General features: G+C 43.9%; 1 protein-coding gene across 2 annotated transcripts in view; it reads right to left on the bottom strand.

The window, feature by feature from the left end:
• Positions 1-19,382, bottom strand: part of LOC124135729 (fibrillin-2-like) — a 99,826-nt gene that overhangs the window by 29,272 nt on the left and 51,172 nt on the right. For both annotated transcript variants that reach the window (XM_048396119.1, XM_048396124.1), the window contains 17 exons: positions 18,768-18,974; positions 18,343-18,468; positions 15,871-15,996; positions 15,082-15,204; positions 13,503-13,643; positions 12,235-12,288; positions 10,054-10,182; positions 9,660-9,806; positions 5,298-5,360; positions 4,561-4,686; positions 4,263-4,391; positions 3,796-3,921; positions 3,530-3,655; positions 2,487-2,609; positions 1,913-2,038; positions 1,282-1,413; positions 404-523 (listed from right to left, as the gene is read on the bottom strand). In XM_048396119.1, the coding sequence (XP_048252076.1) occupies positions 404-523; positions 1,282-1,413; positions 1,913-2,038; positions 2,487-2,609; positions 3,530-3,655; positions 3,796-3,921; positions 4,263-4,391; positions 4,561-4,686; positions 5,298-5,360; positions 9,660-9,806; positions 10,054-10,182; positions 12,235-12,288; positions 13,503-13,643; positions 15,082-15,204; positions 15,871-15,996; positions 18,343-18,468; positions 18,768-18,974 (2,124 nt within the window). The remainder of the gene's footprint in view (positions 1-403; positions 524-1,281; positions 1,414-1,912; positions 2,039-2,486; positions 2,610-3,529; positions 3,656-3,795; positions 3,922-4,262; positions 4,392-4,560; positions 4,687-5,297; positions 5,361-9,659; positions 9,807-10,053; positions 10,183-12,234; positions 12,289-13,502; positions 13,644-15,081; positions 15,205-15,870; positions 15,997-18,342; positions 18,469-18,767; positions 18,975-19,382) is intronic.

Here is a 19,382-nt window from a genome sequence, read left to right as displayed (position 1 = left end):
CAAGTATAACTGCTGGTGTATGTATGTATACCTCTACATGTATAATTGCTGGTGTATGTATGTATACCTCTACATGTATAACTGCTGGTGTATGTATGTATACCTCTACATGTATAACTGCTGGTGTATGTATACCTCTACATGTATAACTGCTGGTGTATGTATGTATACCTCTACATGTATAACTGCTGGTGTATGTATACCTCTACATGTATAACTGCTGGTGTATGTATAACTCTACATGTATAACTGCTGGTGTATGTATGTATACCTCTACATGTATAACTGCTGGTGTATGTATGTATACCTCTACATGTATAACTGCTGGTGTATGTATACCTCTACATGTATAACTGCTGGTGTATGTATACCTCTACAAGTATAACTGCTGGTGTATGTATACCTCTACATGTGAATCCGTCCCCCGTGAAGCCTGGCTTGCAGTCACACTTGAAGGAGCCTCTGGTGTTGATACAGACAGCATTGCTGTCACACACGTTACCCTCTAGACACTCGTCATCATCTGCACAACACCACCAAAATCACAACATAAATATTGGATCAGTGGCCAGAATATATCGAAGCACAATGGCAAAATGGAAGTTCAGTTTATCCTTTTCAGCCTGGGTTGCCAGTCTCCAAGACTACACCACAATATACGTTGTCACTCAGTGACAGTGGGACAGTACCTGTACAGCCCTGGTGGCCAGTGTATCAGACTATACCACAATATACGTTGTCACTCAGGACAGTGGGACAGTACCTGTACAGCCCTGGTGGCCAGTGTATCAGACTATACCACAATATACGTTGTCACTCAGGACAGTGGGACAGTACCTGTACAGCCTTGGTGGCCAGTGTATCAGACTATACCACAATATACGTTGTCACTCAGGACAGTAGGACAGTACCTGTACAGCCCTGGTGGCCAGTGTATCAGACTATACCACAATATACGTTGTCACTCAGGACAGTGGGACAGTACCTGTACAGCCTTGGTGGCCAGTGTATCAGACTATACCACAATATACGTTGTCACTCAGGACAGTGGGACAGTACCTGTACAGCCTTGGTGGCCAGTGTATCAGACTATACCACAATATACGTTGTCACTCAGGACAGTGGGACAGTACCTGTACAGCCTTGGTGGCCAGTGTATCAGACTATACCACAATATACGTTGTCACTCAGGACAGTGGGACAGTACCTGTACAGCCTTGGTGGCCAGTGTATCAGACTATACCACAATATACGTTGTCACTCAGGACAGTAGGACAGTACCTGTACAGCCTGGGTTGCCAGTCTCCCGCTTGACGGAGAAACCAGTGTCACACTTGCAGGAGAAGGAGCCTTGTGTGTTCTGACAGACTCCCGTCATACACAGGTTCTTGTTCAGCAGACACTCATCCACATCTAGAACACAAGAGCACATGCTGGAGAAACTCCATCACAGGAGAAATGTTATTGAAAGGAAAATGAAACCATTTAAACAGTTTATAACAATATATATGTCCTGGGTTAACCTACATGAAAGTTTAATAGAGAATTACAAGAAGTTTATTTTGACAGCCCCTTTAAGCCCTTTATGAAAATTGTGCAAAATTAGTAGCTCAGTTAAGACAAAGGTTCTTAATACACATCTAAACATATCCCTTTTGACAAAGACAGATATCCAGACATATTCACAGAGACAAAAACTTATCCAGATACAAAGACACATACCAAGACACAAAGACACATACCCAGATACAAAGACATATTCCAGACACATCCCAGACACAAAGACACATACCAAGACACAAAGACACATACCAAGACACAAAGACACATACCCAGACACAAAGACACATACCCAGACACAAAGACACATACCCAGACACAAAGACACATACCCAGACACAAAGACACATACCCAGACACTGCTTCTGATCCCTGGACGAGGAGAGTCCACCTGTGCAAGTACATCTGTAGGAGCCAGGCTGGTTGATACATCGACCTCCTCGACAGATGTCGGGTGTTTCTTTACACTCGTCAACATCTAGAACATTCCGAGTAAACAACACTGTCAGTAAAACGTTTCATTTAATTAATTTTGACTACACCTGATTGCGTTTGATGATGTTTTCCAAAGAGATAAAATATCAATTCTATTAACTGGAGAGCCAATCAATTTATTTACAAATTCCAATCTCGAAATCAAACAAAAGGAGCATACAACATCAAATTAAACTGGGTTAACAATGATCAACTTAGAAAGATTCTGATGAAGATGTAAAGTCACCTAGTTATAATCAATATATTGACTCAATGTTTCAGTTTGCAAGATGGAATTTTCTCAATGTTGATTTCATGTTTTTCAATAAGACTGAACAAAGAGGAATCTATTTTGTGAAGTTGCACTGGTTTTAATACATATAACGTTTATAAGATGAGATAACACCATCATTGATTGATAACTCCATGGCACAGTATTATTCCTAGTGTACCTATGCAGGTTTTGCCATCTATCATGAGGAGGTAGCCACTTTCACAGCCGCAAGAGAAGCTTCCGGGAGTGTTGACGCATCGACCCATGCATCCTCCATTACGCACACGGCATTCATCAATGTCTGAAAGAATACAAAAAGCATAATCATATCTCCATGTCAGAATGATAAGATCTGATTGGTTCACATGATCTTGATTAAATACTATGTATCCCACCTGGGACGAAAATAAATTTCTGAGCGGGAGAATAAATCCCACAATTCTGCTTCGTAGCAAAAAGTGTGCGGGTCAGTGAAAGTCATGTGACATTGCACAAGTTAACCTCAGCTCAATCATACAGCTATTTTCTATTAATTTTGAATTTGTTTTAAAGCTTTCACAATGACATATTGAAACATGTCGGCAAGATATATTTGTTGTAGCAGTATCATGATGAGTACATGTGGTTTTATGTGGCCCTCATTAGGTTTTATACAAATCGCCTACGGCTATTGGTGTAAAACAACAATGGGAGCATAAAACCACATGTACCCCTCATGATACTGCTTCAACTTCTATTGAGGTTAAGATTTTAGGGTCATATCACTGGCCACATCCTAACTTGCGAAAATAGTATTATATACTGCAACTCTAATGTCAACCAGTTTACTCTTCCACTCATTGATATCGCTGTGAAGAGCTGCAAAATTACTGATACACCATAAAATAATAATACTCACTCATTGATAAATATGTTTATGGCAAAAACTGAGTGGTCAACACTTATTATCTGGGTACCCGTGCCATTTCTGCCTGCCCCCAAAAGTTGTGATTTGTAACTGCATGACTCTCCTCAACTATATGTCATTTTTGCAGTGGACCCTCTCCAAATTTGTATTCATCATCTCACGGCACTCCACAAGGATATCAATTACCCTAATAGTTCCTTATAAAACAATGCTCAAAACATTATTAATAAATAATTATTCTCTCCAGTGCTTTTGTGATCATCATTGTGACAATCACAGATAATTGCAGCCAGACCTGTGGGACAGTTACTGACCAGCACATGTAGTCTTCTGGTCATTGGTCTTGTAGCCTTCAGAGCAGATGCACTGGTAGCCCCCCATGTAGTTTTCACAGTGGCCATTGGAGCAGATGGAGCTTGCTGACCCACACTCATCCACATCTGAAACAAGATGACACATATATGTGCTGTACAAAGAGAGTGGCTTGTAGGTGTAAGACAATGATGATGATATTTCTAATTAAAATTACCATGACCTTTACAAGTTGAGTCATCAGGTCCTATCTAGCATCAGTACTGACCTTTACAAGTTGAGCCATCAGGTCCAACTTCATGGCCATCTGGGCAATCACACTCGTAGCTTCCATCGACGTTGCGACAAGACCCTCCGAGACACAAGCCTGTATTCTCCTCACACTCATTGATGTCTGGACAGATCAAAGGTGAAGTCATAAGTATTCCAGTAATAAAAGTCAGCAATCATTATCTGACAGAAACATAATCTAATATTCATGATCTGCTTACTCAAGTGTGATTCTGGCTTGTGTATTGTCTTACAAAAACTAGAAATTTTGCACAATATGAGCACAGGTATACTTTCTCTTGACAAAAGGGAATATATGTGATAGAATTTCAAGTATGATTGAAGATGTTGAACTGTTACAGATATAGATCTATGAGACACTCAGTTAAAGAAGTAAGTTCTTCACTAAACCAGAAGACCTCCAATTACTGATAGAAGTACCTTCTGTGTTTGACAGAAACTCACCAACACACATCTGGTTCATCATGACACCCCTGAAGCCCTCAGCACACTCACAGCGGAATGTCCCCGGCATATTGATACATTCGCCTAAACCACAGATCTCTACCGATGATATCAGGCACTCATTGATATCTGGAAACAGGAACAACAATACAATGAAAATGCAATACAGATCTGAAATGATATTTGTCACAATGGAGCTAGTTTCTATAATGACATAGGGTCCACTGGCCGGAACTGACGTACTGAGGGACAGTTTCTCTAGTTGCTTTCAGCCTAATACAACTACTCTCCTTCTCACCAGTGCAGTTGAATCCTGTGTCATCCTTGGCAAACCCAGGGTTGCAGGTACAGATGAAACTTCCCATCACGTTGCGACACTTTCCATTTAAACACATACCAGGAAACATCCGGCACTCATTGATATCTGAAACACACCCACATGGCATCAACGGTGGTCAACACAAATTAAAGAATAAATAAATTACTTAAGTAGAATCTCCTGATAGACATTTCGTGACTTAACCGCATGCCTATTCCTGAATGTGACTGCAGACTGAACTCTGTTAAAGGTGATGCAATAGAGGATGAGTCACAGATCCCCATTACTTCCATGACAATTGCTATTATTGCTGCAAATGGAAGACATGAGTTACTTGGGTATATGGGGCATAACAGCTCTGATGTATGATTGTGATGTGCACTTGGTACAGGAACGTAGGACACATAGTGTTATTGTGAGGACATGTGGTGTAATGGGGTCCCATGATTGTTTACTTTATCCTGTCGTGTGCCACTGAAAATGGGGATCTATTTTCAGTACTGACAAAACAATTTTTGTTTTGGGAAAATCTTCTGATAAACAGAACCTAATGAGCAAGCTGTGGATTCTACCTCATGGATTCTACCTCTGCCACAGACTCCACCAATACATGTGTCCGAGCGTGTACCTTGACAAGACTCTTGTTAGTGCTGTAAGTTGTCTCCATATTACCTGGAATACTGATAGTGGTGTGTGCCATCAAGTGACCTACCTACCTGTTGGTTTGTCAGGGTCAGGATACATCCCTTCACCTCCATCACACAGCTCTTCATACTCATCTGGAAACAAAAATCAACTAGAACCTGCACTTCTAATATGGATTTCAAATGGAAGGATATTTGATTCTTATGAGAATGAAAAAACAATGTCACGCAAAAGCTGTTATGAATTGTAGTGTTGTGCACTGTTATGAATTGTAGTGTTGTGCACTGTTATGAATTGTAGTGTTGTGATTGCACAACCAATAAGAGCCAAGTTTTTGCACTTTTGTCATTTTGTGTGTAAAGTCCCAACTCTCTACCCACCAAAGACATCACACATACCACCTGCCACTCCCCTGTTCCCCACTCTCTACCCACCAAAGTCATCACACATACCACCTGTCACCAACATGTTCCCCACTCTCTACCCACCAAAGACATCACACATGCCACCTGCCGCTCCCCTGTTCCCCACTCTCTACCCACCAAAGTCATCACACATACCACCTGTCACCAACATGTTCCCCACTCTCTACCCACCAAAGACATCACACATACCACCTGTCACCAACATGTTCCCCACTCTCTACCCACCAAAGACATCACACATACCACCTGTCACCAACATTTTCCCCACTCTCTACCCACCAAAGTCATCACACATACCACCTGTCACCAACATGTTCCCCACTCTCTACCCACCAAAGTCATCACACATACCACCTGCCACTCCCCTGTCCCCCACTCTCTACCCACCAAAGCCATCACACATACCACCTGCCACTCCCCTGTTCCCCACTCTCTACCCACCAAAGTCATCACACATACCACCTGTCACCAACATGTTCCCCACTCTCTACCCACCAAAGTCATCACACATACCACCTGCCACTCCCCTGTCCCCCGCTCTCTACCCACCAAAGACATCACACATACCACCTGTCACCAACATGTTCCCCACTCTCTACCCACCAAAGTCATCACACATACCAACTGCCACTCCCCTGTTCCCAACTCTCTACCCACCAAAGCCATCACACATACCACCTGTCACCAACATGTTCCCCACTCTCTACCCACCAAAGACATCACTCATACCACCTGCCACTCCCCTGTTCACCACTCTCTACCCACCAAAGCCATCACATATACCACCTGTCACCAACATGTTCCCCACTCTCTACCCACCAAAGACATCACACATACCACCTGTCACCAACATGTGCCCCACTCTCTACCCACCAAAGACATCACACATACCACCTGTCACCAACATGTTCCCCACTCTCTACCCACCAAAGACATCACACATACCACCTGTCACCAACATGTTCCCCACTCTCTACCCACCAAAGACATCACACATACCACCTGTCACCAACATGTGCCCCACTCTCTACCCACCAAAGACATCACACATACCACCTGTCACCTACATGTTCCCCACTCTCTACCCACCAAAGTCATCACACATACCACCTGTCACCAACATGTTCCCCACTCTCTACCCACCAAAGCCATCACACATACCACCTGCCACTCCCCTGTTCCCCACTCTCTACCCACCAAAGACATCACATATACCACCTGTCACCAACATGTTCCTAACTCTCTACCCACCAAAGACATCACACATACCACCTGTCACCAACATGTTCCCCACTCTCTACCCACCAAAGCCATCACACATACCACCTGTCACCAACATGTTCCCCACTCTCTACCCACCAAAGACATCACACATACCACCTGTCACCAACATGTTCCCCACTCTCTACCCACCAAAGTCATCACACATACCACCTGTCACCAACATGTTCCCCACTCTCTACCCACCAAAGACATCACACATACCACCTGTCACCAACATGTTCCTAACTCTCTACCCACCAAAGCCATCACATATACCACCTGTCACCAACATGTTCCCCACTCTCTACCCACCAAAGCCATCACACATACCACCTGCCACTCCCCTGTTCCCCACTCTCTACCCACCAAAGACATCACATATACCACCTGTCAAAAACATGTTCCTAACTCTCTACCCACCAAAGACATCACACATACCACCTGTCACCAACATGTTCCCCACTCTCTACCCACCAAAGCCATCACACATACCACCTGCCACTCCCCTGTTCCCCACTCTCTACCCACCAAAGCCATCACATATACCACCTGTCACCAACATGTTCCCCACTCTCTACCCACCAAAGACATCACACATGCCACCTGCCACTCCCCTGTTCCCCACTCTCTACCCACCAAAGACATCACATATACCACCTGTCACCAACATGTTCCCCACTCTCTACCCACCAAAGACATCACACATACCACCTGCCACTCCCCTGTTCCCCACTCTCTACCCACCAAAGCCATCACATATACCACCTGTCACCAACATGTTCCCCACTCTCTACCCACCAAAGACATCACACATACCACCTGCCACTCCCCTGTTCCCCACTCTCTACCCACCAAAGCCATCACATATACCACCTGTCACCAACATGTTCCCCACTCTCTACCCACCAAAGCCATCACACATACCACCTGCCACTCCCCTGTTCCCCACTCTCTACCCACCAAAGCCATCACATATACCACCTGTCACCAACATGTTCCCCACTCTCTACCCACCAAAGCCATCACACATACCACCTGTCACCAACATGTTCCTAACTCTCTACCCACCAAAGACATCACATATACCACCTGTCACCAACATGTTCCCCACTCTCTACCCACCAAAGACATCACACATACCACCTGCCACTCCCCTGTTCCCCACTCTCTACCCACCAAAGCCATCACATATACCACCTGTCACCAACATGTTCCCCACTCTCTACCCACCAAAGACATCACACATACCACCTGCCACTCCCCTGTTCCCCACTCTCTACCCACCAAAGCCATCACATATACCACCTGTCACCAACATGTTCCCCACTCTCTACCCACCAAAGACATCACACATACCACCTGCCACTCCCCTGTTCCCCACTCTCTACCCACCAAAGCCATCACATATACCACCTGTCACCAACATGTTCCCCACTCTCTACCCACCAAAGCCATCACACATACCACCTGTCACCAACATGTTCCTAACTCTCTACCCACCAAAGACATCACATATACCACCTGCCACTCCCCTGTTCCCCATTCTCTACCCACCAAAGACATCACATATACCACCTGTCACCAACATGTTCCCCACTCTCTACCCACCAAAGACATCACATATACCACCTGTCACCAACATGTCCCCCACTCTCTACCCACCAAAGCCATCACTCATACCACCTGTCACCAACATGTTCCCCATTCTCTACCCACCAAAGCCATCACATATACAACCAGTCACCAACATGTTCCCCACTCTCTACCCACCAAAGCCATCACATATACCACCTGTCACCAACATGTTCCCCACTCTCTACTCACCAAAGCCATCACATATACCACCTGCCACTCCCCTGTTCCCCACTCTCTACCCACCAAAGCCATCACATATACCACCTGTCACCAACATGTTCCCCACTCTCTACTCACCCAAGCCATCACGTATACCACCTGTCACCAACATGTTCCCCACTCTCTACCCACCAAAGTCATCACACATACCACCTGTCACAAATGTGTTCCCCACTCTCTACCTACCAAAGTCATCACACATACCACCTGTCACCAACATGTTCCCCACTCTCTACCCACCAAAGACATCACACATACCACCTATCACCAACATGTTCCCCGCTCTCTACCCACCAAAGTCAACACACATACCACCTGTCACAAATGTGTTCCCAACTCTCTACCCACCAAAGCCATCACACATACCACCTATCACCAACATGTTCCCCACTCTCTACCCACCAAAGTCAACACACATACCACCTGTCACAAATGTGTTCCCCACTCTCTACCCACCAAAGCCATCACACATACCACCTATCACCAACATGTTCCCCACTCTCTACCCACCAAAGTCAACACACATACCACCTGTCACAAATGTGTTCCCCACTCTCTACCCACCAAAGCCATCACATATACCACCTGTCACCAACATGTTCCCCACTCTCTACCCACCAAAGCCATCACACATACCACCTGCCACTCCCCTGTTCCCCACTCTCTACCCACCAAACACATCACACATACCACCTGCCACAACCTGTTCCCAATGACTGCTTTGCAAAACTTTAGCAGTTGCTAAATTTTACTAGCCAAAAATGATGATCCAGTGACCAACATCACATAGTTGATAAAACTAAAGACCTCAATGAAAGCATTGTGAGGAGCTGGACGTGGTCCAGGGTGGGGTGAGGCTGTGCTGTCTGTACTACTCCGCCTGTAGCTCACCTGTTCCCTTGTTGGGGCATGATTCACAGCTCTCTCCCCAAGCCTTCCCCATGGTGCAGCAGCACATGTGTTTGTTGAACAGGCCCATCATTTCACGGGCACAGAAACCTCTGTTGTAATCCAAATAGCACTGAGCTTTCCTGTTGTCTGAAAGTTCACAATAACACTTAAATATCAAAAATGAAAGAAAGAATATTTTCTTACCTGAAACAGGCTTAAAGATATTTCATATAGTTGATAAGATTATAAATCATAAGCTATTAAACATTCTTCTCATCCAAATTAAATCATGATACATAGAGTGAATAAATATGTGCTTGCAGCAGTTGAACATTGCAAATATTGATAACATATATATTGTACCTGGTGCTGACAGCCTATACCTATCCCTCACCTACACATCTGCGTCCAGTAGTGTCCAGCTCAAGGCCAGCTGGACATGTACACTTGAAGGAACCCTGGGTATTGACACACTCGCCTCCACTCCTACAGATGTTGGGGAGGACCTCACACTCATTTACATCTGTGACAGACAGCATACACAAATCACTGGAACTACAATAAGGCAAAAACAATAAAGCTCTAAAATATCACTTTTACAGATGTTTACAACCATCAAGGACTATAATAATGTGACCGTATTACACAAACCACACTCTTCCACATTCCAACGAACACAAACATAGTGAAGCCTCACACACTCAGCCTCATCGTTTGACTCTTGACTGAGTCATGAGTGAACTTTAGAAGTGTTCATATCTGTACATCTGTCACAATAAAGAATTAAACAAAGCACAAAAGAATGGAATGCCACTCATAAATCACTGTTACAGTCAATGCACCAGCTGTTCACAAGTTAGCCAATATATCAGCTTAGATGATACAGTTAACTATGGTAATAATGAACTCGAGGGGACCACTAATTTTGGTTCACAAGATATGTAGTTCATTATAAGCATATATACAGCATATATACAACAAATGCTTGGGACTAAAAAATCAGTTCATTATATCGGTCAGTTCGTTATAAGCGTGTTCGTTATAAACGTAGTTTACTGTATGTTTCGCTGGTTCCCAGCACCAAAACACACAGTACATGTCTCTTACTATTAAGAAGATTAAATCCTCAAGAACAGATACTTGACTAATTGATTTAAGTTTATTTGAACATGCATGTCTTGTTTGAAATGTGTACATTCCTTGGTACTCATGATCAGCGTCTGAAATAACCGCCCGCCTCCCCGCTCATCTGCCCGCCTGCCTGCCCGCCCATCTGCCCGCCTGCCTGCCCGCCTGCCTGCCCGCCCGCCTGCCTCCCCGCCCATCTGCCCGCCTGCCTGCCCGCCCATCTGCCCGCCTGCCTCTCCGCTCATCTGCCCGCCTGCCTCCCCGCCCATCTGCCCGCCCGCCTCCCTGCCCATCTGCCCGCCTGTCTGCCCGCCTGCCTGCCTCCCCGCCCATCTGCCCGCCCGCCTCCCCGCCCATCTGCCAGCCCATCTGCCAGCCTGCCTCCCCGCCCATCTGCCAGCCCATCTGCCCGCCTGCCTCCCCGCCCATCTGCCTGCCTGTCTGCTCGCCTGCCTCCCCGCCCATCTCCCGCCCATCTGCCCACCTGCCTCCCCGCCCATCTGCCTGCCTGCCTCCCCGCCCATCTGCCCGCCTGCCTGCCCGCCTGCCTGCCCGCCCGCCTGCCTCCCCGCCCATCTGCCCGCCTGCCTGCCCGCCCATCTGCCCGCCTGCCTCTCCGCTCATCTGCCCGCCTGCCTCCCCGCCCATCTGCCCGCCCGCCTCCCTGCCCATCTGCCCGCCTGTCTGCCCGCCTGCCTGCCTCCCCGCCCATCTGCCCGCCCGCCTCCCCGCCCATCTGCCAGCCCATCTGCCAGCCTGCCTCCCCGCCCATCTGCCAGCCCATCTGCCCGCCTGCCTCCCCGCCCATCTGCCTGCCTGTCTGCTCGCCTGCCTCCCCGCCCATCTCCCGCCCATCTGCCCACCTGCCTCCCCGCCCATCTGCCAGCCCGCCTGCCCGCCTGCCCGCCTGCCCGCCTGCCCGCCCGCCTCCCAGCCCATCTGCCTGCGTGCCCGTGGCTGGTAACTTATCTGTTGGGCTGCATGAAATTTTCCTCCCCTTGCCCAACTGTCTGGCAGATTCTTTTAAGACTCCCTACACATTCAGTTTGTATTATGCCAACTGAATCAAGACATGATTTGTCAGTTATTTTTTGCGAATTTTCAATATTCATAATGTCTGAATGTAGGCAGGTAACTTTGAATATGAGCCGACAACATTTATGGGTCACCTGCCTGACTGTCTTTTTAGGTTTTAAAATCATTTCAAACACTACTCTTGATCCTCAAAACATCATATTGTTGAGTTAATTTGCCTTTTTTAATTTCCTGTCCAAACTTTGATATTATCACAATCACATTGACATGGAGATTTTACTGTTTATTTCTCTCCATATACTTAAATCAGTTGGTAACATTGTGTAACACAGATCTTCACATGCAAGCTTCACACTGTCAGTGATGCATCAGTTTCAGGTGAGGTGAGTGTGTGCATACGATGTATACTCACCGCCACAGTTTAATCCATTTGTAAAAGCGTACCCCTTTGGACATCGCAGTCCACCTGGAAATCACAAAGTTGCATGTTACAGGTCATACATGATGGCGTTACTAGGTTGGGTGTGATTCCTAACCACCATTGCTCCATGCTTGTCATAAGTGATAGTGTGAATGGGGCTGAAGGGGTCATTGTGGTCACGGGTATTACAGACATGTACCCCAGGTATGTTTCTGTATACAGAAATGTACCCTAGCCAAAATAAGAATTCATAACACTACCCTAGGATGACTTCATTCCACATTTGGCAGTGTGCTTAGCTGGTTCCTTGACTCTGAACATGAAAGATTTTCTTCAGTTTCTGGATTGGAACGGTCATACTGTTGTATGAGATGCATTCCGGCATGCTACATAAAAAAATGAGCCTATATGGTGATATATGTGCAGTACTTTTATAGCCTGTGATGCACAGCATTATCCAGCCTGCACCTATGATCAGGTGACCCGAAACTACAACATGAACCGGGGTAGGGTTTGGGGTTGAAGAATATGGACTTGTCCACCATTTGTTGTACCTGGTACTATTCTGTATTCTGATTTTTCCTAGGATACTTTTCTGTATGCTGGATTGTTCCTGGGTTACATATCTGTAGTACCCATGCTGACAACGACCCCTTCAACATTAATGATGATCCGGTGGACACAATGTCTTCTGGGTAGGGTGCAACATGTGAATGAGGGCAGCCTTGAAAGATACATTGTCAGCGTATCTATACTGACGGCAATGTTGATGTCATATTGATTACAATAAAAGATGAAGACACAGAGAACTTTACCCAGTTATCTCATACATATATCCCCTGAGTGAGTGAGTGAGTGAGTGAGTGAGTGAGTGAGTGAGTGAGTGAGTGAGTGAGTGAGTGAGTGAGTGAGTGAGTGAGTGAGTGAGTGAGTGAGTTTGGTTTAACGCCTCTTTTAACAGTATTCCAGTCATATGGCAGCGTGTCAGCTTAATGTGTGAAGAAAAAGCCTGAAGTGATGCAGGTCTCAGATGTGTATCACTTTGGTGAAACCCACGAGCACGGGTATGGTGCTGACAAACCTAGGTTCATAGGTTTCTGGCATGCCCATGCAAGGGACGCAACTCTGCACAGCAAATGCAGCGCCTTAGACAATTCGGCCTCACATGCACCCCTTTGCCTGATGAACAGAAAGAAAATGTTCCAATATCACAAAAATGTCCATGATGATGACATCCATTATATTTTGTAAAATCTTACTGTCAGGTGGGCACTGCTCGCAGGGACTTCCCCAGGCCTTCCCAATGGTACCACAGCATTCAGACTTTAGCATCATGGTATTGATGTTCCTCTCACACACCCCATTCCTGTACTTCAGCCAACACGCTCCACGTCGGTTGTCTGTACACAGGGAACAAACATCAACAGCAAGTAAGGAGTGACACAGGGAACAAACATCAACAGCAAGTAAGGAGTGACACAGGGAACAAACATCAACAGCAAGCAAGGAACGACACAGGGAACAAACATCAACAGCAAGTAAGGAGTGACACAGGGAACAAACATCAACAGCAAGTAAGGAGTGACACAGGGAACAAACATCAACAGCAAGTAAGGAACGACACAGGGAACAAACATCAACAGCAAGCAAGGAATGACACAGGGAACAAACATCAACAGCAAGTAAGGAGTGACACAGGGAACAAACATCAACAGCAAGTAAGGAGTGACACAGGGAACAAACATCAACAGCAAGCAAGGAACGACACAGGGAACAAACATCAACAGCAAGTAAGGAGTGACACAGGGAACAAACATCAACAGCAAGTAACGAACGACACAGGGAACAAACATCAACAGCAAGCAAGGAGTGACACAGGGAACAAACATCAACAGCAAGTAAGGAGTGACACAGGGAACAAACATCAACAGCAAGTAAGGAACGACACAGGGAACAAACATCAACAGCAAGCAAGGAATGACACAGGGAACAAACATCAACAGCAAGTAAGGAGTGACACAGGGAACAAACATCAACAGCAAGTAAGGAGTGACACAGGGAACAAACATCAACAGCAAGCAAGGAACGACACAGGGAACAAACATCAACAGCAAGTAAGGAGTGACACAGGGAACAAACATCAACAGCAAGTAAGGAACGACACAGGGAACAAACATCAACAGCAAGCAAGGAACGACACAGGGAACAAACATCAACAGCAAGAAAGGAACGACACAGGGAACAAACATCAACAGCATGTAAGGAGTGACACAGGGAACAAACATCAACAGCAAGCAAGGAGTGACACAGGACAGCCAGGTGCAGAGCTGCCCTATACAAAGGTACAAATGAATCCACATTAACACACAGTAGTTATACACTGCTCTATCTACAGTTGATTGCAATGATAACATTCAGCTTGAAGCACAGTCTACAAACTACATCTGAAATACCAGTTAGGTAACAATACACAACTATAGGTCTGTCAGACTTGTTCATTAAACGCTTTAACAAATATCTGCATCAAGTTTTCATTTCCAATAGATTGCATAGACATATAAATTAACACTCCATTGCAGTTAGCAGTTTGGAACTTTTAGCAATATTAAACTGAGCCAACGCATTTATCATTGATTTTATTTTAAATGATTCTTGGATGTCCAGAAACATATGGAGATTTGATTAGATTTGATACATGACACCAAGTTACAATTGACATAAACGCCATCAACCTATCTCATGTGTTTCAAAGGGACACTGTATCTTAGAATCTGATCCTCTTCTTTCTTTGCACTATACAAATCGATACCCATATCTATCTTGTACAGCTTGACTCACCAATACAGATTCTCTTGGTGGAGTCCAGCATAGTCCCTGGCCTTGTGCATTCACATCTGAAGCTCCCCGCCGTGTTGATACAATCACCTCCAACACAGGGTGAGGTTTCACACTCATTCATATCTGCAACATCAAGCATTGAAAGCAACATCAAACAATAAAGAGTTTTATACAGTAGCATCTAGATATCTTTGGAGGAGTCAACAGGGAACACCTACATACACAGATATTCTAAACACCCAAGCATGAAAAAAATTCATTTGATTTCTTTTTTCAAGACACGTCAGTAAAGGCACAAATTGTTTTAAGGTTCTATTTTTACATAACCACTAACAATATCAGGCTCAATAAAACATTGATTCCACTATGATCTAACCAGCCTTAGATACCTGTGTACTGACCAGTACCAGTAATTTATCTGCCAATTCAATCTGTGTCTGCAATTCCCTATTAAGCTTATGTGGTAAAATTCAATCATTTAGTTATCTGTAGGAATTTAAAAGCTGCTATTTTCCTAAAAAAAATGCAATTATTTCACTTGTTAGGAGGGACACAAAACATATTTTGTTTTCACTTATTTAGTCTAACTGCTTTAAACATCAAACAATATTTTTTTTGTTCAAATAAAATGTCCTTATATTTTGTCCAGTTTGATCAAGGTAGGCTATTAAGTATCAAACAAATTTTAACAATTCTCATTTAAACATGTGAATACTTATAATAATGTTGAACATCTAAGAAACACTATCTGACAATGCTCAATAAACAATGAAATGCTTCCTGACTGACCTTCACACATTCTTGTGGCATGGTTGAAGCGAAGTCCCTCGGGACAGATGCACCTGTAGCTTCCTGGCACATTTCTACACTGCCCCCCATCACACAGCATCAAGTTGATGTCACACTCATTAATGTCTACAACACAAACAACACACAGTTGACAGCCTGCAACGCTTTCACCTACATGTCTACAACATCAAGATTTTCACTGATTCAACCTGCATGAAATATTTTAATAGTTTATTCCAATGATTAATACTTCAAGGATATTTTCAACATCTTGGCCTATCAATGAGATTTGAAGGGACTGATTCCAGTGAGATGTTTTCAACAGCTTGACAAATACAGAAATATTTTCAATGATTAAGCTTGATAGGATAATTTCAACAGCTTTAGCAATACATAAATATTTACAATGATTCAATGTAACAGAATATATTCCACAGCTTGACCTATACAGAATTATTTACAATGATTCAATGTAACAGAATACATTCTACAGCTTCACCAATACAGAAATATTTACGATGATTCAATGTAACAAAATACATTCTACAGCTTCACCAATACAGAAATATTTACAATGATTCAATGTAACAGAATCCATTCGACGGCTTCACCAATACAGAAATATTTACGATGATTCAATGTAACAAAATACATTCTACAGCTTCACCAATACAGAAATATTTTCAATGATTCAATGTAACAGAATCCATTCGACGGCTTCACCAATACAGAAATATTTACATGATTCAATGTAACAGAATACATTCCACAGCTTCACCAATACAGAAATATTTACATGATTCAATGTAACAGAAAACATTTTACAGCTTCACCTATACAGAAATATTTACATGATTCGATGTAACAGAATACATTCCACAGCTTCACCAATACAGAAATATTTACATGATTCATTTTAACAGAAAACATTCTACAGCTTCACCAATACAGAAATATTTACATGATTCAACCTTACATGACATAGACACCTTGTCAAAAGTATCGCACCACTAAGATGTTTTGATAATCAGAATACAGATGGGTAAGGAGAAGCTAGTGAAAGTGAAGAAAGTGAAACAAAAGCAATCAAATGTCTTACTTAATGAAAAATAAGATGTTAATTTTATGAATTATAGGGAAAATGAACATTTGAAAAGAAAAAACTTTATTCGCCAGTGACTACAAGGACTGTAACTGGGGATAAACAGAGGCATTGTGAATGTCAGGAATGAAATGGACAGATCAACACGCACGTGTCTTTGTAACCATGTAGCCATGTCACAGTTAAATGATCAACAGTGTAAGTCAATATCTGGTGTAGCCACCCTGTACACAGATCACACCCACAAGACGTCTCAACTGAGAAATGAGTTGCCATTGCTGATGCAATGCCTAGGTCAATTCTTTGAGATTCTGAACTTGAGGGTCCTTGGCTCTGACCCTACATACCAACTGCTCACAACGATGATCGACTGGATTCAGGTCTGGGACTCGAGAAGGCCATGGCAGAGTATCATTAGTGTTGTTCTGGAGGTGATCAGTCAAAGCTCGTACTAGATGGGGTCCAGCATTGTTGTCCATGAATACAGGACGTGTGGCAAGTGCATGGTTATCAAAATGACACACAACAAAACCTTCCAATATGGTTTCTTGGTACCTTTGTCCATTTAATGTCCCCTGAACTGTGACAAAATCAAGTTTACATTCAAAGGAGCAACAACCCAGACCATCACTGAGCCGCCACCACATGCCACTGTTTCCTGGATGTTGCGCTGATGAAAAGATGTTTCTCTTTGTCTCCAGACACAAGTCCTATGATCAGTGTCGTACAATATAAACTGACACCAGCCTGACACCAGGCTTATTGGTCCCACATGTGTTGGGGTGAGAGGAGAGGAGTCTTATGGCCACTAATCCTGCTTCATTCACTCCAAGCCTGACAGTGCTAAGGGGAACTCTGTTGTGGGTACGCCAGTGATGATGAAGAACAGTGCAAGTTATGGCAGCCATATGGCTTGGCATACAAGGACCCTGTCCTCTCTGGCACTGGTCTTCCATGGATGTCCTGATCTCGCCAAGTCCCTCATGTGTCCAGTCAATGTGTATTTTCTAATGAGTTGACTGATTCCAGTATAATGATATATAACATGGCAGTTTGGTGCATGCCAATGATTTACCATCTTTGATTTTCTGTGATAGTATGCTAAGGTATTTCAGTTACAATCATTCCAAAGACATACTTTCAAATTGTTGGAACTTTTATTACAAAATTATAGCAGTAATGACGCATGAACTTCAAACAGGAATTTCTCTACAAGGTTGGGCAGTTGAGGGGACTATCATTCTACAGGCGCATGATGTGTCAATACACAGTGTACCATTTTAAAATCTCCACATTGAAAATGAACTCACAATTACACTGGGTGGTGTGATACTTTGGACAAGATGATTCAACCTCCCAGCTTGACCTACCTGAACATTCCCTGCCCGAGGAATCAGGTCTGTAACCATCATTACAGATGCACCTGTAGCCCCCATCCAGGTCCTCACATGCCCCGTTCTGGCACATGTCAGGGCGTAACTTACACTCGTTGATGTCTGGCAACCAAGAACGTAAAGCTATAATGTATTCTACAACAGATGGTTCAGCAGATTCCACATAACAACAGACTATGGATGTCATCATTATCTAATTCATCTGTACAAGATTCTGGTGTAGAAGTCATGACATTTTAAAATTTCAGAAAAAAAAGGAACAAAATACAGTAGATAACCTTAACCTTCTCTACTGCAGTAGATATAGAGGTACAGCAGAAGACTTGTTGATATTTATGCGAGAATATACAAACATTCACAACGACCACCGAACCATTTTGTGTCATTGTTCTGTGACTCACTCTTCCCATCGTGATCTCTGCCCTTCCCATGGGTACACAGTTTGATGAAACCAGGGTCCATCATTGTTGGACATCTCTCACAGTTTTGTCCCCAGGCCAGGGAGCCGGCAAGGCCACAACAACACATGGACTTGGTGACCAGCACAGAGTAGGGGTTAAGGCAGCGGCCATTCCGCACCTCGGGGTAACACATGTTCCTCCTTGTGTCTGAACAAATACCACGTACACAAGTCACACAATCAATATGTCACCCACATGAAATAAGGGACCTTATGCAGGTAAATTCACATTTTGACTTTTCATTATAGTTCAAAACTACAGTAAGTTAGCAAATACATTTCACAAGCAACAATCATAGGTATTGCAGAAATACGTGGCATCAAAAACATTTGGACTAATTTTCTGCAAAATCCCATTTTCAGTCTTGAAATAGCTGTTGTTTTAATAATTTAGACATACTGACTGATTAATCGAAAGTGGATATCTATGCTGAAATGTTTAGAAATAATGTATTTTTTACTTTGCGAGCCAACAAGAGAAAAATAAGACATTTTTGTCAGTTCTTACATGGTTAGTTTTACGGAAGTAAGTTGACATCAAACATCTGTCTTTATG

This window comes from Haliotis rufescens, unplaced genomic scaffold (assembly GCF_023055435.1).
Source record: "Haliotis rufescens isolate VD_foot unplaced genomic scaffold, xgHalRufe1.0.p SCAF_1, whole genome shotgun sequence".
Classification (NCBI taxonomy): domain Eukaryota; kingdom Metazoa; phylum Mollusca; class Gastropoda; order Lepetellida; family Haliotidae; genus Haliotis; species Haliotis rufescens.
Note: the sequence above shows the minus strand (reverse complement) of the source record. Positions and strands in the feature narration are given on the sequence as shown.